Consider the following 26,782-nt stretch of genomic DNA (forward strand, 5'->3'; position numbering starts at 1 on the left):
TATACCGAAAATATACCAGAACATTCTGTTATTAAAAATACTGAAATGTACATTTTTAGACATCGTTAGTTTCAAAATGCAATAACTTTGCAATAAATCAATAAATTTGATAAAAATAAAAAATTTAAACTAGATAAAATTAAGGAAAACATTTCAAAGAAGGTTTGAAGGTTTGCAAAATTCCTAAAAAATATATTTAAAAAAGCTGAAAATTTCAACAAAAACTCTGCAAAATCAGGGTGGCAACCTTTGGTCCAAAACAGTGTTTCCACATTTGTGCTGCCAAGTATTCATGGAGAACAATAGCTGTTTCTGGCTGGAAAGCACTTAAATATATTTTTGTGGGCACTTTGGCACAGCTTAACCAAAAATATTAGTGGCAAAACTTAGCTGAAAATATATTTAAAATAGCCAGATTTCCAGCTTATAGCAGTTTTGGAATTTATCCAGCAATCGAACTTTGAGAATAGACAGAGCTAGCTATAAAATAGCTAAGCTGGCAACAATGGCAAAGCGACACAGCTCTGCTCGATACTAGAGGGGCACAACTATCGATAGTGAAAGGCTGCCATCGATACAACGGCAGTAGTTTCCAATTGGCACACGGCACGCAATGTTGAGCGCTCCCAGCAGCTGTGCGCATTAATTAGAAAAATAAATAATATTCGTTTCGTGCGAAAAAATTGACAAAATTTAAAAGTAAATTCATGCGGCTGGTGAAATAGTCATAAAACTGGATATGAGTGTCTGACATGCAAACAGTTTTGCTTGCAACGAGTTCGCGTCACAGTGGTTACAAGTTGAATAGAAAGGAGCAAAAAAAATTTAAACAACAACAACTAAAATTTATTGTGTTGCAATTAGCCAAGTTACGATAATATACATACATATATACGGGCAGACTGAATTATTTTGGCTTTTTGATTAGGTTTATTTTCTATACACACACACACACATGAATCGATGCTGATAACTTAAATAAAACAAACAACGCGTAAGTTCCAATTGGAACAGTGAAATGCAAATGCAAATGCCAATTCGAATTCGAATTCAAGTTTAACAAAAATGTATGACGAACAAAATGCACAACAGCAACAAGAACAACAACAGCTGACTAATATGGAGAGAATGCCGCCTGTTGCGTCCGTTCGTCTGTCAATTGTGGGCATGACTTGTCAGTCGTGTGTACGCAACATTGAAAGCAACTTGTCCCAGCAAATTGGAGTACTGCAAGTGCGCGTCCAATTGGATGAAAATGCAGGCTACTTTGACTACGATCCCAATCAGACAACTGCCGCACGCATTGCCAATCAGATCGATGACATGGGCTTCGATTGCAGTTATCAAGCGGATTTGTGCCCCGCCAGCGGCACAGCGAATATACGTGTTTTAGGCATGACTTGTCAGTCGTGTGTACGCAACATCGAGGGTCATGTGGGCAACAGTAAGGGTATTCATAAGATCGAGGTGCAATTGGAGCAGAAACTGGCAAGGGTGCAATATAATCCAGATGAGCTGACAGCGGCGGGAATTGCGGAAATGATCGATGACATGGGCTTTGAGGCGAGTGTGATAGAGAGGGAGACAGTGCCAGCTGGAGATCCAGTTGGAGTTGCTGCTCCAGTTGGAGTTGCAGTTGCAGTTGCTGCTCCTCCCACTCCCACTCCCAAACCCGCTGCCAATGGCGCTGCCACCCTGTTGCCCATTGAGCAGGAGCTTTTGTCCAAGTGCTTCCTCCACATACGTGGCATGACCTGTGCCAGCTGTGTTGCCGCCATTGAGAAGCATTGCCGCAAGATCTATGGACTGGATAGCATCTTGGTGGCTCTACTCGCTGCCAAGGCCGAGGTTAAATATAATCCCAATGTACTCACTCCCGAAAACATTGCCAAGTCCATAACGGAACTCGGTTTTCCCACGGAGCTCATCCATGAGCCCGACAACGGCGAGGCCGAAGTCCAATTGGAAATTGTGGGCATGTCCTGTGCCTCCTGTGTCAACAAGATCGAGAGTCACGTCCTCAAGCTGCGCGGCGTCACAGCGGCGTCCGTTACTTTGCTGACCAAACGAGGTGAGTGAGCGACTAAGCACATACTCTGTAAAATTATGATAGTGGAAGCTAGTGTGTAAATTACTAGAGCCTTGAAGGGAACTCTTTTAATTGGAAAAAAAAAATTTATTGTAACTACAACGACTTTTATATACCCTGTAAAATTAAGTTGGTGGAAGCTAGTATGTAAATTACTAGAGCCTTAAAAGGAACTCTTCAAATTTGAAAGAAAAGATAAGAAGATAAGAAAAACTAATTATTTGTAATTACGACGACTTTTGTATGCCCTGTAAAATTTGGAAAGTGAGAGAAGAGAGACAGAGACAGCGAGAGATGAGGATATTATAAGGAAATTTAAAAGAAATAACTGGAGCACTAGAAGGAACTCTTTAAATTTCAAAGAAAAGATTAGAAGATCAGAAAAAAAATCTATTTGTTATTACCACGACTTTTGTATGACCTGTAAAATATAGAAAGTGTGTTAAAAAGTAGTTAAACGAATTCCTCAGATGTTAATCGCAGAGTGTTAAAAAAAATTCAATTATAAAGAATTTCTTCATATACGAACAACCTCAAATTGTCGTAACTTAATCAAAATCTAACCGATCTTCAATCAGAATGTCATTATAATCATGATTCGGCCTCTAAATTTATTCTGCATTAAAATTTTATTTTATTCGCAAATAATTTTGAAAGTTACATTTTTCTCGGTCACTCTCGCCAGGACTTGATTTCGGTGGTAAGGGTCCCCCCTTTGATATTTTGAAAATTGAAAATTTCAAATCTCAAGTTTTCACTTTTAATTAACTCCTTATATCGTAATTAGTATAAAACAACACTTTAAAATTAATTCTGAGACCTTTCATTTTCTTGTAAAAAATCATGTGAAATTGAACAAAAATTTGCAGTCTGACCAACTTCAAACTCTCATAACTTGATCAAAACTAAACCGATTTGGAAACGGAATGTCATTTTGATCATGATTCTGCCTATTAATTCATTCTGCATTCAAATTTAATTGATTTTGTAAAAAAAATAATTTCCCTCTGAATCTTGGATTCGATGCTAAGGGTCCCCCCTTTGATATTTTGAAAATTGAAAATTTTAAATCTCAAGTTTTCACTCTTAATCAACTCCTTATACCATTATTAGTATAAAACAACACTTTAAATTTAATTTTGTGACCTTTCATTTTCTTGTCAAAAATCATGTGAAATTGTACAAAAATTTTGACTTGTAAAGTTGCTAGATCCAAAGTCTGATCAACTTCAAACTTCCATAACTTTGCCAAAACTGATCTAATTTCCGAGCGGAATGTCATTTTGTTCATGATTTGGCTTCTAAATTCATTTTGCATTCAAATTTAATTATTATCTTAAAAAAAAAAGTTTCCCCTTTAAATCTTGGTGTTGATTTTAATGCTTGGGAAAGGCTATAAAATTAACAGTAAAATTTTTGTCATTTCTATTGTAGAATTCGATGTACTCTCAATTTCATAATGAATTCCTGCATTGTTTATAAATATGAAAAAGAAGTCAATATTTATATTGTTTAAATTCGAGCACCTACCCCATATGTAGACACAAGGCACGTCTGCTCACTGTGTCATAATATATATCCATATATCACCTCGCTTTATTGCTTTCCCTACATATTGTTATCATCACGTGTTGTTCCAGCTGACAAAAAAATTAAATACTCGTACTTCGTAGAAAAACAATCAATCCGTATTGAAATTTCAATTCATTTTCTTGTTCAAGATGTGAAAACTCTTAGTCTGGTTTATTTGTACAAAAGATTTAGTATAGTATGTATTGTGTATATAGTATATTTAGTTTTATGCTTGATAAGAAGCGGGGGCAACAAACGAGAATAACAACAACTACAACAACAATAACAATACAATAGAGAGCAGGCGATTAAATATTTCTCAAATACTCGTACTCGTACTCGTACTTGTTCTTGTTATCGGGGTTACTATACCAACAGAATCACAATGGCTGGGGCCTCGAGAATGCAAAAGAAATCGTTCAATATAACTTGCATACAACGACTTTTAGCTGATTGATAAATATTGCTTAATTTATTTGTAGCACTTGAATAAATTACAAAAACAAATAAATATTTTTTACTTATGTTGCAATTGTAAATATAGAGACTTGTTTCGAAAAACTGGGTAAATTAAGTCAAGTAATCAATGAAATTTATACATTCCTATTGTAATATTAAAAAAAAAGAAGAAAAAGTGCAAACTTGTTGCCTAGTGTTATTAACTGATGTATAAAATCAGAAAAATGATTTGTAGAGCTGCAAGAATCTGTAGTTTGTGAATTAAAATTGAGCAAGGTATTTATAGAATTTAAAGAAATTTAAAATAAACTATTTCCATTTGTAAGGAACTCTGAAAACTCGAAAAAGAATATGCAAGTGATCTATCAGACTTGTATATAATCCTACTTTTAACTGATGAATAAAAGCTGAAAAGATACTTGAAAAACTGAACTTTTTAGTTCCTGAATAAATTAATCAAATTATTTATATAGTTTTATTTCTAAGGATAATTCTAATTTTAAGTGATGAATAAAGTTGGATAAATTTAAAAACTCATTAGTTATGTTTTAATTCTCTAGGTAGAAACTCAGAAAACAGACAAAAGTGATCCAAGTGATCTATATAAAACTTATATAATCCTACTTTCAACTGAAAAAATATTTATAGTACTTAAATTTGTAGAAACTGAATAAATTAATAAAATTATTAGATTCTGAAGATAGAAAATCAAAAATCTCAGAAAAGTGATCCAAGCGATCAAAACAAAAAACTTTAATAATTTTTCAAAGTTTAAAGTAATAATTTAAATCTATATGCAATATTTATAGTACTTAAATTTGTAGAACCTGAAAAAATTAATAAAATTATTCGATTCTGAAGATAGAATATCGAAAATCTGAGAAAAGTGATCAAAACAAAAAACTTTAATAATTTTTCAAAGTTTAAAGTGATAGTTGAAATCTATATGCAATATTTATAGAACTTAAATTTGTAGAACCTGAATAAAATTATTCGATTCTGAAGATAGAAACTCGAAAATCTGAGAAAAGTGATCGAAGCGATCAAAACAAAAAACTTTAATAATTTTTCAAAGTTTAAAGTGATAATTGAAAACTATATGCAATATTACAGTACTTAGATTTGAAAAACCTGAACAAATTAATAAAATTATTAGATTCTGAAGATAGAAACTCAAAAATCTGAGAAAAGTGATCCAAGCGATCAAAGAAAATACTTTAATAATTTTTCAAAGCTTAAAGTGTTAATTGAAATCTATAGAAATGTTTGTAAACAGAGGAAACTTATCCATTTAGTTTAAGTTCACTTCGCATGCGATCGGTCATTAAAAGTCTTGAATACTTTGAGTCATATATCCAAGCAATGGAATATGCATATATTTGTATATATATATATATATATTTATATGGGGGTTCACATATGTGCAATTACTTATATGCATGCTCACAATGCCGATCGAGGGACGCCTTTGTTTTGTTTTGTTTTGTTTTGTATGCATTTTGATTGGATACAGAGCTACAGATACAGATACAGCTACAGACGCAAAAGATACAATTTCAATTGACTTTCAGACGATCAAAGTGATCATGCAATGTTTTCTAATGCCTTCAAAATGATTTTTCCAAAGTGCAGCTCAAGTTTTAAGCTGAAAGTGAAAGAGCTCTCTAGCTTGCTATCTCTTTCTTTCTGCCTGTATCTTTCGACCATTCAATGTATCTTTTTTTTTTTTTTTGAAATTTATTATGTTTTTTGGGTTTCTTTTGGCGTTTTGCTTCGTTGCTTTTGCTTTTGCGCATGCGCAACATTTACATTCACCTTCACTTTGTTTGGATTTTTGCTGTTTGTCGCAGATTTCCGCTTAAGCTTTAGATACACAGATACAGATACAGATGCAAAGATACAAAGATACATGCTCTATTATGCAAGATCATGCTCTCAATAAATTTGAGTTGGTCGAGGCTATTTTGGTTTGTCTCAGTTCTTGTTGCTGCCCCAAAAAAGTATTGGATAGTTTTTAATAACATCTATAACCATTACAAGAAAACTGGTTTCTTTCACACTTTCATTTTGCGTGCAACCAGCTCATAAGTCAGAGATTGATCGACTTACTGTTACCCTATGTAATTTTAAACACACTGCTTTTTTAATTATTGAAATATCTCTTATATTTATTGTTCAATTTTTCTAAAAGTTTCAAAATACAAAGTTTACATGTTAAGAAAGAAGTATGCCAAATATCAAAGCTTTAACTCTTAAAATAAAGCTTATAACTAATTTATTAAAATTGTATTACGTCAGAGATTGACGAAATCCACACGTTTGTTGTTCTGGGTGGCAACACTGCACTGTTCATAGACTTAATAACAATATTATACGCTACAAATAAACAAACAACTTTTTCATAACATTGAATGAAATTCTTATGATATAATAATAAATATATAGATGATACAGGAGTCGCATATTTCATAGCAGCTTCAGACTGCAATGAATTCCACCAGAATTGCAACTTATAGTCTCCAAAAAGATCCACATACATTCCAATCGTTTGATTTGCTTCAAATAAATTTTTTTTTATTGCTTTAATATCATATCATACAATATAATGATGACTTTTAATTTGTGTACAACTTTAAAAATAATAAAGTTTTGGAGTTTTTAGAGAAATAAGTCTTATAAAATAATGATTTTCTGAGTATTTTTTTTTTATTATTTAAAAATTACAATCAAGTTATAATTTTGACTTTTCTATAAATTTTATTGACTCAATGATTTATATATATATTTTTCTTGTCTTACTAAGTAGTTTTATATTAAAATTTATCAGAAATATTTTAAATTACATTTTGAGTTTTATTTTTAAGCTTTATAAAATTTTATGTAATCCATATTTTTAAGCAAAAAATAAAACTCACGCCATAATCATTATTTTACAAGTTTTATTTGGTTGCAGATAATTTAATAATTTAATTTTTAGTGCTGAAAATAATGATTTATTGATTTAAGTCTAACCCAAAGCTCATCATTATTAAATCGAGTAAATTACCGAATTGAAAACGTGCATAGTTTACACATAAAAAAGGATTTTGGTACATTTCACACTTTATCAAAGTTACTTTAAGTGAATGATTTTTTTCAATTTAAAAATATATCGAAGTAAACATTTTAAAAGTCGCTGCTTTTAATCAAAGTTCGTCAACGAATCATGTAAATTTTTCGTTTAATTACAAAAGTTTTTTGGGCGTTAAAAAAAACTTTTGTTCATGGCCAATTTGTAGCTAATTTTGGTTTCAATTTGGGGCAAAAAACAAGTTGAAAGAATATCAAAAAAAAAAAAAATGTTAGTGTGACTTGCTTGACTAGAACAAAGTTGTTTGAAGTTGAGAGGAACATATGTTTTAACTGCCGATGCTTATCAGATAAGTGACTTGTTAATGGGCAAGCAACAACAATAACAAAACAACAACAACAATGGGAAAAACAACAGTAGCAGCTAAATACAACAATGCACAATGTTCTAAAAATGAAAACGAATCGAAGCGAAGCGATAAGATGCAACAGCAGCAACAACAAAACTAACAACAACAACAATCGAATTTGTGGGTGTACACACTAGCAAACAAACACAGATACACACACACACACACACACAAAGACCAACACACACTCACATACAAAGAAAATTGCGTTTATCTGCCATTGGAATTGACTTGAGCGAACGATCGATCGATCGATCGATCGATAGACTAATCGTTTGTCGTCGTCGCATTTCGATTTCGTGATAATTATAATTAGCATTCAATATTGTACTAATAATATGTTAATTCTCTGGCTCTTCAATCAACTGATTTTTGCACACGACCAATTTTAATATTTTGCGGAAATGTTTTTTTTTACATTTCTATTGAATAGTTTCCGTTTCGTTTTTTATGACACTTAAAATTGGAAATTGGTAAATATAATTAATTGTTAGAATGTCTTCCATATTTTTCCCTTAGCGCTTTTTCAAGAGCTTTCGACTGCGATAACTCTGTTAAATTTTAACCAATTTTCTTGCGAAATTAAAAATATAAATAAGATTACTTGTTAGAATGTCTTCCATATTTTTCCCTTAGGGTTTAGCGCAAATTTTAACACATTTTCTTGCGAAATTAAAAATAAATACACTGAAAAAAAGACCTAAAAACATATTTTTTTGTTAAAACAAGTCGATTTCAAGACCGAATTACTACAATATTAAACTGAAATTCGCAGTTCTTAATGTTAGAATACAAATTTAAAATATCTTGGTAAATAAAAATATATTGTATATTTTCATATAAAATCAACAAAAATATATTATATATTTTCATGTAAAATCAATAAAAATATATTGTATATTTTCATGTAAAATCAATAGTGTTGCCGTGGTGCTGTGGTTAGAGTTGCCGCTTTAGTTTAAAAACATGAAGCGGGGGCTCGAATCCCACATATGTCCAGGAAAAACATATTAAAAAGAGAAAAACATATTAAAAGGAATATTTATACAAAAATACCAAGTGTGAAACAAATTTATATATCAAAATAAAACAACAATAGAAATATTATAAATTGAAATCCTTATTATTTTTTCTACTTATATTTGTGGACTTGAAAAAATAGGAATTTCTGAGCCAATTATTAAGAGCTTAGTCTCATTTGAAATGTTCTTTAAACCAAGATGTGTATCTAAGTTTATAAATTTTATGTACTCAACGCATTTTTAAGACCAACATTCTTAGTTTTGAAACCAAAATGATGATTTAAGAAATGTGTTTTTCATCAGTCAAGGTGCATAAACTATTTTAATAAAAACTTGGTAAATTTGTGTCTAAAACGTAAAGTTTTTCAATATTTTATAATTACAACTTAAGATCGATGACCTGTTCAATTGAACTTATTGTGTAGAAATGACTGCAACTTTTATTAACTTTAGTTCTTTTTCCTTTCTTTTTATTTGCGCAGCCGCGATGATGATGAAATTGTTGTTATCTGCTGTGATTCAGTGCAATTTATTGATGTCGTAGGCGGGGGATTCTTTTTTTTTATTTATTTTTTGTGTTCTTCACACATTTGCAAATTAATTTGTAAGGGTATTTTTTTTTTTGGTGCTGCTTCTTATCCAATCCATAAATGTAAATTGCTGAAAATAACTGTACTAACTATCTAGATAAGGTGAGAAATTCGTCGAGTCATTCAACTACGGGTGTGGTAACCACATTTTGCCCCTAGTTTTTTTTTTTTTTTTTTTTGGAAACATGTTAATCAACGTCTACAATGCCGTTCTTATAACATCAATAGCAACAACAATTGCGACTAACGAAAAAAATGCTCTCGTATCTTATCGATAAGTTACAACAACAACAATAATGGGAACTACAACAACGTAGACAGTGGCGTCAATCCCGAAACATGGTAAAGCTTCTGGGCTTTGTCGGTAGTGCCTGCTTCTTGGCCAAGTTCAACAGCCGTTTGGGCCGTACATTTGTAATTTGAGCTGCTGCTTTGCTGGCCAGGTGATTAACAAACTTTGTTTTTGCATGCAGTTCTATCGGCGGGTACACTGAAAAAAACGACCGCTTCGTCTTTTATGAAATTGGAAATTGAAAAATAAAATTATTTACATTTCTAACAATGTATCCATACTTTTCCCTTAGCGCTTTTTCAAGACTTTTTGACTGTGAAAACTCTATAAAATTTTAATCAATTTTCTTGAGAAATTAAAAATTTATATACACTGAAAAAAAGACCTAAAATCAAGAACATTCATCTTAAATATTTTGTTTGTATATTAACGCAATTTTGAGACTAATTTACTAAAACTTAGAATATTAATAAAAAAAACAAGTGGGCGGCTACAGTCGGGCACGCTCGACAGTAGGATACCCTGTGCCCAGGTATTCTGTACTAAAAACTTATTTTCGACCGATTGTTCCTATGGCAGCTATATGATATAGTAAACCGATCTGAACCAAATTGGGCCAGGATGTCTACCACTAAACTTAATGCATATTCTATCAGTTTGGTTAAAATATCTCAAAAAACAAAAAACTTTTTCATACTAAAACTTAATTTTCGACTGAGCGTCTCTATGGCAGCTATATGATATAGTTGTCCGATTTGAACCAAATTTAGTCAGGATGTAAATTACCAGCTCAGATATATATTGTGTCAAATTGGTCGAGGTATCTCAAAAAATCAAGAAGTTTTTCATAATAAAACTTAATTTTCGATCTATCGTTCCTATGGCAGCTATATGATTTAAAGGTCCGATCCCAAAATAAAAACAAACTTGATCTGCATACGGTATCCAGGAATCTACTTATCAAGTTTGAAGTCTCTAGCTCTTATGGTCTCTGAAAGAAATTATAAAATTAAAAATCTTCCCCCTTTAATTTTTTTAATTTTAAATTTTTAGAAAATGTATTCATTTAATTAAAAAATGGTCTTATTTGAAATGTTCTCCAAATCAAGATGTGTTTTTCAACTAAATTTAATTTTATTCTTCTGACGCATTTTCAAGACCTAAATTCCTAGTTTTAAGACCAAAATCTTGATTTTAAAACATTTTTTTTTATTAGTGTAAAAAGGGGACAGAGAGGCAACCAGCAGCTCCAGTTTGCAATTGAATCCGGCAATGAAACCGGTTAACAGTCGTCATGCCAATAATAAAATAAAGAAAAATAATGAAAAAAATAGCTGAAAGCCAGCTAAATACTAAATACTTACTTATGCGCTCCAATTCCACAATTCCAATTCCAATTGCCAGACAGTTCGAGGCAAAGACTTTCATGACTTGCGCACAGGCGTGGCCATTAGAATAATAACACCCCCCGTCGAGCGTTTTAATCTTTAATGAAATGAAATCGATGATCGACAATCTTAAAAATTAGCACTAATTATTGTGAATATAAGCGGACAATCTAATGGAAATTTGTTTATCTCTTTTATAGCTTATAATAGCTTTAAAAACTTTTGATTTATAATGTGTGTTTTATGAGGTTCTATAATTTACAAAAAAAAAAACTTTTCTTAACAATTACAATTTTTTTATTAATTCTCTAATTAATTTATTAATTCTCACAAAAATAATATTGCTGAATATATTTCAAACTATTTGCACAATTTTTTCTGTAAAAATTTTAGCTTTCTAGTTCTTACGGTTTGGGCTGTACATCAATCAATTAATTAAAATTATTTATGTTTACATATAGCTGATTATTTCTGTGGTACTTTTTTATTACAATAAATTAATATATATTTACTTTATTTAATTGATGATCTTGAAATTTGTTTTATTATAACATAAGCTAAATTTTGTCGATAAAAATTCATATTTAAAATAGTCAAATTTATATTTAACTCACTTTTTTGCGTAATATATTTTCATTAAAAGAAAATTATGTATATTTTCTTTATTTTAATTTATTTTTGAGTGTTTCTAAAATATGTGCATATTTTTAGATAATCTAATCTATTGTTTTAAATGCAATATTCGCTCATTCAGCAACATATTTAACTATCAAAGTCTGCAAACATTTGTAGCCCAATTTTGAAATGTCACTGATAACGATTATAATCTCTGTTTTAACAGGTAGTCGAACTGTATCTTATTCTAAACTGTTTACAGATGATATTTTCTAAATTTAAGAACTATCATGTACTTTTTCTGTAAGTCTAAAGTTTTATTAGATTTCTAGTCTCCTCTCGCCTTAATCTGTTGGTCTTTGTTTAAAGTCTATTATTGTTGTGCACTACTGATTAGATTAATCTGAATTTGGCTCATAATTTTTGAGTAAATACAAAAGATATGTATTTGCCTTTCTTTATGGAACCCGTTTTGTTTTTTCTATAGATTGCAAGTGTCGGCAATTTCTTTCTTTCTTTCTATTATAATCTACAAGTACGATCGACCTTTCACTCGTTTCTTATTCCTCTTAACTCGATACGTGCCTGTTGCAGCTTTCCATTTGTGTGGCATTTGTGGGTACTAAGCTGAAGGCATGTCTATTTTTATAGACGCCACTGTAGCAAATACTGCGAACTATTAGACGCTTTTATACCCTGTACAGGGTGTTGTAATTTGCGCTTTAAGGAAAGTGTAGTTTTCAAAGTATTCAAAGTATACAAAAAAAATAAAAATAATTCAATAAATTTAAATCTTGTTTAGATATTCCTATCAAATTTTTTATTTCAGTAAGATTTTGAAGCACTAAAAAATATATTCAGCCTGTTGTTCCTATTTTATAGGATTTCAAAAAAATCTATTTTTACGTTGTATTTTTATAGAAATGATCTTTCTTTACTTAAATTCTCCAAATCAACTTTAATTTAATACGCCAAATATTTTCGGAATGAAATTAAAACAGGTTTACCTTGACATTTTTGTAGGTTGTTTATTAAAAACTTAACGACTAAACCTAAATTAGCAAATTAAGAGTTGCAAATATCGGGTTTTCTCAAACAAAAAAAAAAAATAAATTATCGATTTTTCCTGAAAATCGATTTGATTAACTCGATAGATTATCAAAATGAATAATCATGCTAAAGTACCTAAAAATCGCTTTCGCAAAAATCGGGTTTTCGATATTTCCATGTATTTTTTAATATAAATATAAAAATCTTTGTCCTGTCTCACTCACTGATTACTTTATAAAACTGAAACAACTGAAAGCTGTCATAGAACAACATTTTTTTTTATAAATTTGGAGATTAAAATCTAAACAAAGGACCAACTTGGATTTTTTTCTTTATTTTAACTTTTAAGAATTTTGTTTCAATCTTAAAACTTTTTTTTTCTAGTTATTAACTCTTTTTTTGGTTTTTTTTAGGCAAATTCCGATATATAACCGATGATACGGGGCCGCGTAGCATCTGTGAGGCGATCGAGGCGCTTGGATTTCAGGCCAAGCTGCTCAGCGGGCGGGACAAGATGGCGCACAACTATCTGGAGCACAGGGAGGAGATACGCAAGTGGAGGAATGCGTTTCTCGTCTCGCTGATCTTCGGCGGTCCCTGCATGGTGGCCATGATCTACTTTATGCTCGAGATGAGCGACAAGGGACACGCCAACATGTGCTGCATTGTGCCAGGGCTGTCCATGGAGAATCTGGTAATGTTTCTGCTCTCCACGCCGGTGCAGTTCTTTGGTGGCTATCACTTCTATGTGCAATCCTATCGAGCGATCAAACATGGCACCACAAACATGGATGTGCTCATCTCGATGGTGACGACCATTTCGTATGTTTACTCCGTTGCTGTGGTCATTGCGGCGGTGCTAATGGAGCAGAACAGTTCACCTTTGACCTTCTTCGACACTCCGCCCATGCTGTTGATCTTTATTTCGCTGGGTCGCTGGCTGGAACACATTGCCAAGGGCAAAACCTCGGAGGCGCTATCAAAACTGCTCTCTCTCAAGGCTGCGGATGCGCTGCTTGTGGAGATCTCCCCGGACTTTGATATCATCAGTGAGAAGACCATATCCGTGGATTATGTGCAGCGTGGTGACATTTTGAAGGTCATACCGGGTGCCAAGGTGCCCGTGGATGGCAAGGTGCTTTACGGACACTCCAGCTGTGATGAATCCCTCATCACCGGTGAATCCATGCCGGTGGCCAAGCGCAAGGGAGCCGTGGTCATCGGTGGCTCCATCAATCGCAATGGTGTGCTCCTCGTGGAGGCCACACACACTGGCGAGAACACAACGCTGGCGCAGATTGTGCGTCTCGTGGAGGAGGCACAGACCTCCAAGGCACCCATTCAACAGCTGGCGGATCGCATTGCCGGCTACTTTGTGCCCTTTGTGGTCTGCATCTCGAGCATTACGCTGATTGGTTGGATCATTGCTGGCTTTGTCAATCCCGATCTGGTGCCCGTTGCCATGGAGCATAAAATGCACATGGATCGCAATACGATTGTCATCAGCTATGCCTTCAAGTGTGCCCTCAGCGTCCTGGCCATTGCCTGCCCCTGTGCCCTAGGTCTGGCCACGCCCACCGCCGTCATGGTCGCCACCGGCACGGGTGCTACCAACGGTCTCCTCGTCAAGGGCGCCACTGCCCTGGAAAATGCCCACAAGGTCAGTTGCAACTCTCCGCCTCCAAATTGGAATGTTTCTTTTTATTCCATCATTGTTCAATTCCAATTTTCATATTCTTCCCTTAACACTTTTTCGAAAACTTCTTAACTTTGCAAAGAATTTACAAATATTTTATCATTATTGGACTTATAATTTCCTTCTCCATCAAAATTAAAAAATTCCATTTTTTTTTATATACACTCATACTTTTTCAAAAACTTCACCGTGCCATAACTTTGTCAAATCTTAACCGATTTTCTTTTGGAATATCAATTTTATCTTTATTTGGCCTCTATTTTGACTTTGCATTTAAATTGGAAAACTCAATTTTTTTTCCATCACTGTCTATTTTCTTACTACTTTTGATTTTCAAATTCAACTGCTTTGGAAACATTCAATAATGCTAAATCGATGTATTATTTGCCGATTGATCTACAACTCGATTTTTATTTCTTTCGATTTTTGTTATTTCGACGTTAAACTTGACTTACAGCTTGGTTTTACATCACAAATAAAATTGTATTGCTTATATTTTTAATTTATAATTATATAATTTGCATTCGATTGTTCCTATGCCAGCTATATGATAAAGTAACCCGATTTTGTTCAAAATTTAATTAGGTTGTAAAATATAGTAAGGCATCTACAATCTGTAATTTTGGTTAAGATAGCTCTTAAGCTAACAAAGTTTTTCATACCAAGCAAATATCTCAATGTGTGAACTTTGACCACGAATTTGAACACCTGGTCGAATTTTCTAAAAAGCCGTCTTATTGCTTAATAAAATTGTCTCAGCTATGTTGTGTCAAAATTACAGCCAGTGACAGTCAGCCAAAATTCAGTCAGTGAGTCAGGACAGAGAGTTTTATATAAATAGATTTATTGCACGATGAATTTGTCTTATGTATGTTAGGTCAAAATTGGGCTGCGAATGATCAGTCAGTGAGTCAGGACAGAGAGTTTAATATAAATAGATTTTGTGAGTCAGTCAGTCAGTCATTTGGTCAGGACAAAGAGTTTTATATAAATAGATTTTATATATGAAATTTTCTTATGTATGTTAGGTCAAAATTGGGCTGTGTAATGATCAGTCAGTTGGTCAGGACAGAGAGTTTTATATAAATAGATTTTGTGAGTCAGTCAGTCAGTCAGTGGGTCAGGACAAAGAGTTTTATATAAATAGATTTTATATATGAAATTTTCTTATGAATGTTAGGTCAAAATTGGGCTGTGTAATGATCAGTCAGTGAGTGAGGACATAGAGTTTAATATAAATAGATTTATTGCACGATGACAGTCTCAGTTATGTTGTGTCAAAATTGCAGCCTCCTAGGCCTTATGGCTTGGGCTGTGTAATGATCAGTCAGTGAGTCAGGACAAAGAGTTTTATATAAATAGATTTTATATAAAAAGATATTGCGCGATGAAATTGTCTTATTAAAGTGATAGGTCAAAATTTGGCTATGAGTCAGTCAGTCAGTGAGTCAGGACAAAGAGTTTTATATAAATAGATTTGTTGCACGATGAAATTGTCTCAGTTATGTTGTGTCAAAATTGCAGCCTGCTAGGCCTTATGGTTTGGGCTGTGTAATGATCAGTCAGTGAGTCAGGACAAAGAGTATTATAAAAATAGATTAAAATTGTAAATAAAAAAACAATTAAATAAATATCAATTGTCATTTAATTGTATTAATTCTCATATTCCTTTGCAGGTGAAGACTGTGGTGTTTGACAAGACGGGTACCATCACACATGGGACTCCGATGACCAGCCGGGTGACGCTCTTTGTGCCGCCGCAGGTGTGCAGCCTGGCCAGAGCACTGACCATCATTGGAGCCGCTGAGCAGAACAGCGAGCATCCGATTGCCTCGGCAATTGTGAACTTTGCCAAGGAGATGTTGAATGTGCAGACGAGTTTCGGCAAGAGTGCCAATTTCCAGGCAGTGCCGGGCTGTGGCATCCGTGCCAGTGTCTCCAACTATGAGCAGGCACTGAGACAGGCCTGCAATGCGGAGCGGATCATCAACTATGAGAATCTGTGGCGCAATCAGCCCAACAATGCGGTGGCCATCGATAATGGAGCGAGCATTGATCAGTTGCAGTTGCAGCACAAGTTTCTGGAGCAGCAGCTGCTCGCCTTGGATGGCGCACTCGAGGATCAGCAGCAGCAGCAGCAGCAGCAACAACAGAAGAGCACAGAGTTGCCATTGATTGATGGCCCAGAGATTCATGTGCTCATCGGCAATCGCGAGTGGATGCAACGCAATGGAATTGAGGTTCCCCTTGAGATCAACGACTGCATGACACGGGAGGAGCAGAAGGGACACACTGCCGTCCTCTGTGCCCTCAATGGTCAGCTGGTCTGCATGTTTGCCGTCGCTGACATGGTCAAACCCGAGGCTCATCTCGCCGTCTACACTCTGAAGCGAATGGGCATCGATGTCGTCCTTCTCACCGGCGATAACAAACACACGGCGGCGAGCATAGCACGCGAGGTGAGCATAAATCTATCGATTCATCAATCTATCGATTCACTACAAGTTTCATTATAAAACTCAAGAAATAATCATTAAAAAACTCATAATTATCATTATTTTTGATTTATTATAAAATTAAATTACAAAATAATCATTATTTTTTTCATCAAAACTAAAACTCAAGTTGTTATTTTGACTTTTTTTAAGAAATATGGAAAAATATTATATATATTCCTAGTCAAAATAACAACTACGGTTTTATTTTTGCACAAAAAAAAAAACTCAAGTAATAATCAAAGTAAAAAACTCAAAAACTAATCATTATTTTATGAGTTTTATTTTTTAAACTCTAATGATTATTTCTATGATTATTTCGTGAGTTTTATTTTTTTGCTCAAAAATAGAGCTTAGTTTCGATTTTAATGAAAAATTTGAAAACTCAAGTTTCTACATCTAGTCGAATTCTTAAATTGTTATTATAATTAATATAAAACAATAAACTTAATTCTGAACCCTCACATTTTCTTGTAAAAAATCATGTTAAATTGGACAACAAATTTGACTCGTAAAGTTGCTACGTCATAGTCTTGACCAACTTCAAACACTCATAACTTTGTCAAAACTAAGCCGATTTTCAAACGGAATGCCATTTTGTTCATGATTCGACCTCTAAATTTATTCTGCATTCAAATTTTGTGCAATTAAAAAATTTCATATTTTTCGACCAGAATTCGATTTGAAATTTTGAAAATTGAAATTTTTAAATCTCAAGTTTTCACTTTTAATCAACTCCTTATATCGATATTAGTATAAAATAACACTTTAAACTTGATTCTGAAACTTTTCATTTTCTTGTTAAAAATCATGTAAAATTGTACGAGAATTTTAACTTATAATGTTGCTGGACTCAAAGTCTGACCAACTTCAAACACTCATAACTTTGTCAAAACTAAACCGATTTTCAAACGGAATGTCATTTTGATCATGATTCGGCCTATTAATTGATTCTGCATTCAAATTTAATGGATTTTGTAAAATAAATTATTTTTCTCAAAATCTTGGGTTCGATGCTAAGGGTCCCCCCTTTGAAATTTCGAAAATTCAAAATTTTAAATCTTAAGTTTTCACTTTTAATGAACTCCTTATATCCTAATTAGTACAAAACGACACTTTAAACTTGATTCTGATACCTTTTATTTTCTTGTAAAAAATCATGTAAAATATTACGTAAACTTTGACTTGTAATGTTGCTGGGTCAAAGGTTTGGTCAACTTCAAACATGTATAACTTTGTCAGATTTATTCCTGTTTTCAATAAGTAGAGTCTGAATTGGAGGAAACTTTAGTTTACTACAAAATGTATTTATTATTATTGTAACCAATGTAATTGAATTACTAATAATTAATTAATTTCCTTGTCCACGCTTGCAGGTGGGCATTCGCACAGTGTACGCGGAGGTGTTGCCCTCACATAAAGTGGCCAAGATCCAGCGGATTCAGCAGCGCGGCATCCGGGTGGCGATGGTGGGAGACGGAGTCAACGACAGTCCGGCGCTGGCGCAGGCGGATGTGGGAATCACAATTGCCGCTGGCACGGATGTGGCTGCCGAGGCGGCGGATATAGTGCTGATGCGGAATGATCTGCTGGATGTGGTGGCCTGTTTGGATCTCTCCCGCTGCACAGTGCGTCGCATACGCTATAATTTCCTATTTGCCAGCATGTACAATTTGTTGGGCATTCCGTTGGCCAGCGGTCTGTTTGCACCGTTCGGCTTTACGCTGCAGCCCTGGATGGCATCGGTGGCGATGGCGGCCAGTTCGGTGAGCGTTGTCTGCTCCTCGCTGCTGCTGAAAATGTACCGCAAGCCGACAGCGAAAACGCTGCGTACGCCGGAATACGAGGCACAGTTGGTGGCGGAACGAGCACGCCGTAATGGCTCCGAGTCGGAGCTGGACAAGTTGTCGCTGCATCGCGGATTGGACGATATGCCGGACATGTTGAATGGCAAACGTTTGACCTTTAAACGCTCCAATACATCGTTAATATCCCGCATCTTTAGCTCCAGCGGAAATGGCAATGGCAAGCACGAGGAAGGACTTCTGGAGGATTCCCAGGAGCGCACACCTCGCATCCTGCAGTCCCGTTACCTGGGCGACACCACCGAGCTGCAAAAACTCTAGAAGAAATGGAGAAAATTCAAAAGAAAATTGAAATTCAAACAAAACGCGACCAAAATTCTTTACAGTGAATTGTTTAATTAGATTTATGCAAAATTATAATATAACAAATACAGCTACCAACTATAAATAATTCTATTATCTTTAATTGTTATAACAACTGTACATATGGCTATAAACAAAACAACACACAAAACGCTGAAAAAAAACATTTAATTTAGTTAAACATCCACATTTTCCTCTATTTCCTTATCTTTTTTTTTTTTTTGTTATACATGTAAATCTAGTTTTTTATTTGTTTTTTTTTTTTTTTTGTTAATATCTTGATTATATAATTTAAGTTCACTGTGAAAATAGAACAAAGAAGGAAAAAACAAACAAAACTAAGCTATTGACTATTGTTACTTATTCTTAGCTAAATGAATAAAGCAAAACAAAAGAGAAACAAACAAGCTTAAGTAAATAATATTAATGATTAATGATAATAATAATGTTGATCTGATATACATACATATATATTTTGTGCATATATTGCATTGTTTAACTGTATAAATTCATATTATATTTAATCACAATCGCAATCAGCAACAGAATCGAGCACAAATTTATAGAATACGAAAAATTATAAATGACGTTTTTTTTTCTTTTCATTATTTTTGATATAACGAGTACATTTATATACATATACTATATACACAGATTTGTAAAGTTTATAAATAATGTACATAAATATTGTTTACAATGAGAGCATGAATAAAGAAGAGATGATCCCATACCAGCAAATAATACGATATAATTCATTTTTTTTGTTTACACTTCTCAGATCATATTGGGAAATTTAATTAATTTGCAACAGAAAAATATGAAAAACTATTGTAATAGTTTAAAGTTTTTTTTTTTAATTTTAATCGCTTTTGTTTTTAAAGTTTAGTCCTTCAATTCTTTGAGGCTAATACCAATAAGCATGTACCAGGCGAACAGGCACGAAAATAGGTCGAAATAGTAAAATGTCATATTTAAACAGCTGCTTAATAGGCGCACAGAAACTAAAATAGGTCGCAAAATGCGCTCAATTCAAATGTGAGTCAAATAGAATTTTGTTGCTTGCTGCCGATTTCTGTACGCCTGGTAGTTCAACTGTTAATTTGGGCTTTTTTTTTGTCTATTCATGCCGTTGCCAATTAAAATTATGTACAGCAAACGAAATACCAGCTTAAATACCCGGCGAACAGCAATTAAATAGGTCGAAACAAAAACTAAAATAGGTTGAATTTAAAATTTTAGCAGTTAAGACATTTTTTGATCTATTTTACTTGCTGTTCGCCTGGTATTTTCGAGCATTTCGATCAATTTCTCAATTTTTCTGCTAATTTTTTTAATATTTCTTTTATTTTAAAATGATTAAACAATTTTCTGGCTGCTGTTCGAAATATGCTGGGAGCCACTGTAAGCTTAAAGTGATAAATGGTAAACACAGTTGTGAGTTTATTGACTGTTTGATTTATTTATCGGATTTAGTTTGATTTTTCGTCAGTTACAATACATTTTGAATTGATTTGGCGAAAGAAACAAAGTTTATGTTGTCAAGTGTAGGTGTGTGTGTGTGTGTGTGTTGGTTGTGTATTTGCACTAAGGATTTGGACACTTAGTGCGTGAATCCCGATGAAATGCTTGATTAAACTAGTAATGATCTAAAAATAGGATCATTACTGTTGTTGCCTTTTTTTTTCTTTTTTTTTTTGGTGGTTAAATAATTTCGGTGTGTGTTGTGGGTGTGTGTGTTGTGTGTTCACGTATTCATAAGAGCATCCTCAATGAGCGTTGGACGTTTGGTCTCATCCAGAGTGATCGCTGGTTTGGGATACAAATTGAGATTGGATTTGAACTCGGCAATGTCCAGAATGGTGCTGGCATCGCCATCTGGCGGCAGAAATTTAACACTCAATTTATTGGCTAGCATTTCGAATAGTTCCTCATCCACTTCATCCATCTCCACATCGCCATCCTCATCCTCATCGTCATCCTCGTCATTGTCAACATCTTCTTGCTCATTCTCCTGCTTATTTTCAGCAATTTTGCTTTGTTCCTCACTTGGCAGTGTTTTGGACTTGGGTTGATGTCCTATGACCTGGACGGACACCTTGCGCAGATTGTCGAGCTCATTCTGCAGCAGAAATGCGACAATTTCAGCCTTTTCCAGAGTGCGCAACACTTCGATCTGTTGCCGACGACGATCAAACATGTATTCCTCATTAATGATCTCGCTCCAGTTGCGAGTGACTTCGGTGCTCAGTGCCATGTCAGCCACCAGCTTCAGCTTGATCAGCGAATCCCTTATATGCTCGTATTCCTCCTCGGCCATATCCTCGATCATCTGCATCATATTGTTGCGGAAATGCTCGATCCGTTTGTCCACATGACTCGCCGTTGTGTTTGTCTCCTGTGAATTGACCACAATGGAGTAGCCAGCAATGCCATAATTCATGCGCACCGTTGCTCCCACATGGTAGCCCAGTTGCTCCTTGGTCCTCAACTGATCGAACAGCGGCTCCTCCACGAACATCATCAGCAGATCCAGCATGCACTCCAGACGCACCGAGTTGGCTCCAATTTGATAATAGTTGGTGATCACCGTGTTCGTGTCCTGCTCGTTGAGGGCGTGGCAGCGTATATAGTGCGCCCCCTGGGGCAACTGTACCGTCCGATCCTCGACATATAGACGCTCCTGGATCGGCTTACAGCCGAGCTTGGACAGCAGCGTGTTCATCACATTGTGTGCCGACTCCTCGGTGTAATTGCCTTGGACCAATCCCTGCACATACAATTGCTGTGGAAACTGGCGTGCAAAGTCGCGCAGATCCTTGAGTGTTATATCATTCAGACTCTTGTACTTGTCGATCATCAGCCAGCGCATGTGCTCCACCACACACAGACGCACATCCCTAAAAACAAAACATATAAGGACAAAATGATATATTAAATATTATATAAAAGCAACAAAAATTATTTAAATTCAAAATCTAACGATCATTATTCACAATGGCTTCAAGCATAAGAGATGCATGTCTGTCAAAAGCTCAATGCTATGTGTGCAACAAAAAATATTATGGGTATTCCTGAAACAGTTTAAAATTTGGTTTCGCCGATTAGCTGTTAAGATAAAAGTTTAACGAAATCTGCTGTGTTCATAAATAAAATAGTTAAGTTTTATGTGTCTCTAGTATAATTCAACTTTTTGAGTCTTTGGATAAAAATAAGTTATATTTTAAACTCCAAATAAATAAAGATTATCAAAATTCGAATTTTTTTGAAGTAAAGTCAAGAAAAAATAATAAAAGTAAGAATAATTTTTTTTATTTTGCGGTTTGCTTTATGATTCGAACCGCGGAACCGAACCTTTAACAACATTTTTGTTGTTTGCAGCCTTGGTTCTAAAAACAATTGTTCCTTTGATTATTTGAAATTTCAAAAGTCCTCGTCCTAAGAAATAGTTTTTAAACCAATCTTGTCAGGACTAAAAATACTAAAGATGTGAGTATAATAAAATACAAAATATGATTTAAAAAAATATGTTATCTTATTGAAAACATCTTAGAATTGACCTTAGAATTCGAATTTGATATTTTAACTTTTTTGGGGCCATATTAATTAATGCACTCTAATTAATATGCTTTAAAGGGTCTCCTATTGTGTCCATTTTCAATGGATACAGATTTCTAGCTATTTCTAGCTATTTTTAGATTGATTCTAAAGAGTACAAACTAAAAGCTTAAAGGCGTCTCACCTGTTGAGTTGTCGCGGCTTAATCAAGGTGTTGAAGTAGCTCTTCCGCTGATCCTTGACGAATGTCTCGAGTATGTCCTCGTTGAGTGTCGACTCCACGGTGACCATGGCCTGGGCAATGCCCTCCACCAGCAGATGCAACTTCTCGTTATACCCTCGCACCTGCAGATTGAGTCCCTTCTCGCTCACACTGAAGGTGTAGTTGAATCCAGCACTTGTGGCTGGATACAGATCCTCGCTCACATGGAACTTGACCAGTTCCTCGTATAAAGCACACATGGCATCGCTGCAACAGGACAGAAAGAGAGAGAGTATGAGTGTGAGACAGAGACAAACAAAGAGAGAGATATATACAGTGTAGATAGATCTATAGAATGATTCCCTCTACGAATGTCGAAACATAATACTTAGAATACCAAAAAATTTAAATAAAAGATAGGAAATCAAAACAACGAACTATTTAATATAAAAATAAAAATTAGGATAATATAATTAACAAAAATATTATTAGGAAATAAAAATTAGGGAAGCAACATTAGAAAGAATGTTATTTGGAAATAAAAATTAAGACAACAAAATTCGGAATTATGTTACTAGTAATAAAAATAAGGATAACAAAAATTGGCAACAATGTTTTTGGGAAATAAAAATTAGAAATACAAAACTTAAGAAGCCAAAATGCAAGATATTTTATTTTTATTAAAATTGCGTGAATTTTAATAAATATTGTTGTTTTTGGCTATCAAACTTTTTTCTTAAAAAATGAACAAAAAGAAAACATTTTCTCGAAACTTTTCTTTAAAAAAATGAAATAAAACTACATCATTTTTTTAATATTAATATAATAGATTTTTCCGTATAAGTTTTATACTCTGAATATTTTTCCTTGTGCAATTTTTGAACTCTACAAAAAGTATTCTTCTTGCTGAATTTTGTAGGAATAAGACTCCTGCTTTTCATAATAATTTTGGTTTCTACAGTTTTTTTTTCTTTGTTTCCTGAATTTCCTAAAAGAGTTTTCGGAAATCGGTATTCGATACGGAATAGATTTGTTTACATACTTTTTGGGGCTTTTCCGTTGTAGCGGAGAAATGAAGTAGAAGGTCATAAATGCCTCGGGCAGTTCGTATTTATCGTCGGCTCGGAACCAGAGTTCACAGATGTCGTTCTGCAGCAGCTTCTTGGGCGCCTCCGGAATCTCGGGTTTGCCCTGCTGATGCCAGAAGATGGTGAAATCGTGGGCCACAAAGCGATTGGGTTCGGGCAGAAAGAGATCAGGCAACGGCTTGGAGTCCGCCTCCTGCCAGAGTTGCTGCCACTTCGAGGGCATGGGAATGCTGGCGTACTCGGTGCCGAACCAATCCTCCCGCTTGTCATAGACCACATCCTCGTAGGAGCGGGCCGTAAACATCAGATTGAACTTGAACTCATTGAGATGTGCAATGAGTTCGGCCAAATGCTGCTCATTGTACTCGTAGTAGAGCTCCTTGCCGGTGAGCACATCCTTGGGCGGAAAGTATTTCGAGTTGATCACCAGATCCTGCACATTATCCATGGCCGGACGCTGAGGCTGAAAGCGAAAACCGGTCGCCTCAATGCCCTGTTGCTCCTCGTAGATAACACGCAGATCCTTGGGATTCGCCTGGGCAATAACCTTGACATAGGCAAAGGTGGCAGCCAGCACATCATCTATATGCTTGAATCCCTCGTCCGTGAGATAAATGCATACATTAAACAGACTGTACATGGAGTTCAAATCGAAGCCATTGTCATCGATGCCAGCCACAAGTTCCAAGGCCCAAAGACGACGTCTCAGATAGGCGCAGAGACTGCCCTTGCCCTCGTAGCCAAGCAGAAAGGCCAGAAACTGATCCGGCTTGCTGCGATAGTATTTACGGACACTGGGCAGCACCCAGGTCAGCTCCACCTTGCACACATTCTCCACGGGCTTGACAAAGAAGGCATGTTCATGGAATTCGGCACGAAAAGCGCTACGATAATTGAATTTACTGAGATCCGGAGCAGTCACTTGATTGCTGGGTATATCGGCAAAGTGACGTAGTACCAGTGACTCCAGTTCCTCGATGGGCAGACGTGCTTGGAGACACAAATACATGCGGTTGGCGGCATAATGATCCCGTCGAATCTCGTGCAGCAACTTGTGCAACACCTCATCATCCACATTCTGCTTGAGGGTCTTGAGATTGCCCCAGGCAAAGGTGCCATGGGGATAGCCATCGGTGGCCAGGCTGGCCAGCAGCTGATCCCGCCGTGTCTCATCCTCCTGGACAATCTGCTGGAATTCCGAGTCCACAGAGCAACGTTCCCGCTGCATTGCCTCCTGTTTCATCAGCGGATGCTTCATCAGGGCCGTAAAATAATCCAGACTCGAGTCCAGATGCTTCTCGGCCACCTCGAAATAGAACAGGGTATCCTCGCAGTCGGTCAGAGCATTGGTAAAGCCGCCACACTTCTTGATGTGCGCATCAAAGATGTTCTCCTCCGGATACTTCTCCGATCCCATGAATATCATGTGCTCCAGAAAGTGCGCCAATCCCTGATAGTTCCTTGGCTCCGCAAACGATCCGTAGTCAATCATGATGGCACAGGCAGCCAACTTCTCATCCCCCACCTCCGAGTCCGAGTCGGATTCGCTGTGACCCGTTCCCGAACTGCTGGATTCGCTCTCACTCGAGCTACTGCTGCTCTCCGGATCCACCGATGTGTTCTCCGTCTCCGTCTCTCCCATGCCATCCGAGGAGTCCGACGTGGTGAAGCCATCGTGGGGAACTGGACTCGGATCCGAGATGATCAGAGCGTGCAATCCATTGGGCAGGAGAAGTGTTCTATATGTAGAGAAAGGAGAAAGGAGATTTAATAAATATCAAAATATTAAATTTTTTAAATTCTCTTGAAATATGTTTTGTAATATAAGAATATATAGTAAGTTATTTTGTTTATAACTTAAAGTCAGTTACTGTTACAAATCGGTTGAAGTTACGGTTTCGGTTTTAAGCCCCTGTTTTGAATTAATATTTGCTCAGTTAGAGCCCATGGTGAAATCATATGCTTTCACCACGAAACACAAACTGGAGTGGTGAATCTCTCGCTCTCTCTCTCCCGCTCTTTCCGTGTGTCTCTCTTAATTGCATTTAAGTTGTGCTTAAAGCTCGTTAAGCAGCATACGCATGCCAATTGCATTGTGTCATTGTTATTGTAATCAATTGAAAGCACAACAACAACAACAAATGCAGACAGCCTACAGTAACAGTAGCTTTTAAAAGTAATGTAACCTACATATTAAACATATGTGTCTACTCGTATGTCAACACAGCTGTGTGCACTTACTTGTATAGTTTTTTGTCCGTTTCTGACTTGTCGGGCGTATCCAAATACTTCACTTGATCGGACATCTTGGCCAGCGTTCTTGTTGTTGTTGCTCTAGTGTCAAACAGTTTTTGTTTTGGTTGTTGCTTGTGTTTCGTGTATCGCGTGAAGCGAACGAATTGCCGGACCAAAGGGAATTGTGGTAAATGGCACTGGAAATTTGTGGCGAATTTCACGAACGATGACGATGATAATGTTGATGTTAATAGGCAAAGTGTGAAGCATCGACTGCTGCGTTGAGGCCAAAGCATGCACAGTCTAATATATAGTGAGCTTTACACAATCATTTGTTTATATTTTACATTCAAAATGACTGACAAATTTACCTTATGCCGCGTGGTCGCCGGCCGAATTATTTTTCTGTGCTGTGTTGACAATCAACTTGTCCAATATACGAATATCGATAGTTGTACAGCGATTAATGATAACAACTAAAAAACACTTGCTATCAAATTGTCGAAATATTCGTATTTCGCGCCAAAACTAAAACGGCACAAAAGCTTAGAATTTAAGTTTTATGTAAGGTTTAATAATATTAATATTTAATTAAAATTGCTCATTATAAAGTATCTAAGAGAATGTTAAAACATTGCATTTAAAGATTGTGGAGTTTTCAAAATCCAAAATATGAATTTTTTCATCAACATTTTTTAATAATAATTAAAAAAAATAATAATTATTTTCATTAAATACACTACTAATAAAGTAATAATATTAACGATTTTTCCAGTAGTTTGTAAAC

At 35.2% G+C, this 26,782-nt stretch overlaps 2 protein-coding genes across 4 annotated transcripts; one reads left to right on the forward strand and one right to left on the reverse strand.

Moving 5' to 3' along the window:
* The first annotated feature begins 542 nt into the window (after positions 1 to 542).
* LOC117787907 (copper-transporting ATPase 1) lies at positions 543 to 18,883 on the forward strand. The gene is made up of 4 exons (XM_034626540.1): positions 543 to 2,071; positions 12,970 to 14,216; positions 15,929 to 16,711; positions 18,124 to 18,883. The coding sequence occupies exons 1-4, from the start codon at positions 1,066 to 1,068 to the stop codon at positions 18,871 to 18,873; spliced, it is 3,786 nt and encodes a 1,261-aa protein (XP_034482431.1). The 5' UTR covers positions 543 to 1,065; the 3' UTR covers positions 18,874 to 18,883.
* A 1,471-nt stretch (positions 18,884 to 20,354) lies between these two features.
* LOC117782159 (nardilysin) lies at positions 20,355 to 26,435 on the reverse strand. 3 transcript variants are annotated; one of them, XM_034619147.1, is made up of 5 exons: positions 26,367 to 26,435; positions 26,002 to 26,298; positions 23,715 to 25,499; positions 22,655 to 22,939; positions 20,355 to 21,812 (listed from the first exon to the last, which is right to left on the reverse strand). In XM_034619147.1, exons 2-5 carry the CDS (start codon positions 26,289 to 26,291, stop codon positions 20,660 to 20,662), a joined length of 3,513 nt encoding a protein of 1,170 aa, XP_034475038.1. In that variant the 5' UTR covers positions 26,292 to 26,298; positions 26,367 to 26,435; the 3' UTR covers positions 20,355 to 20,659. The 3 variants fall into 3 exon arrangements, with proteins under 3 accessions (XP_034475038.1, XP_034475054.1, XP_034475046.1); XM_034619163.1 differs by having other exon boundaries at positions 26,359 to 26,416; XM_034619155.1 differs by having other exon boundaries at positions 26,002 to 26,308; positions 26,360 to 26,406.
* Between the last annotated feature and the right edge of the window lie 347 nt (positions 26,436 to 26,782).

Source organism: Drosophila innubila, chromosome X (genome assembly GCF_004354385.1).
Source record: "Drosophila innubila isolate TH190305 chromosome X, UK_Dinn_1.0, whole genome shotgun sequence".
NCBI lineage: Eukaryota > Metazoa > Arthropoda > Insecta > Diptera > Drosophilidae > Drosophila > Drosophila innubila.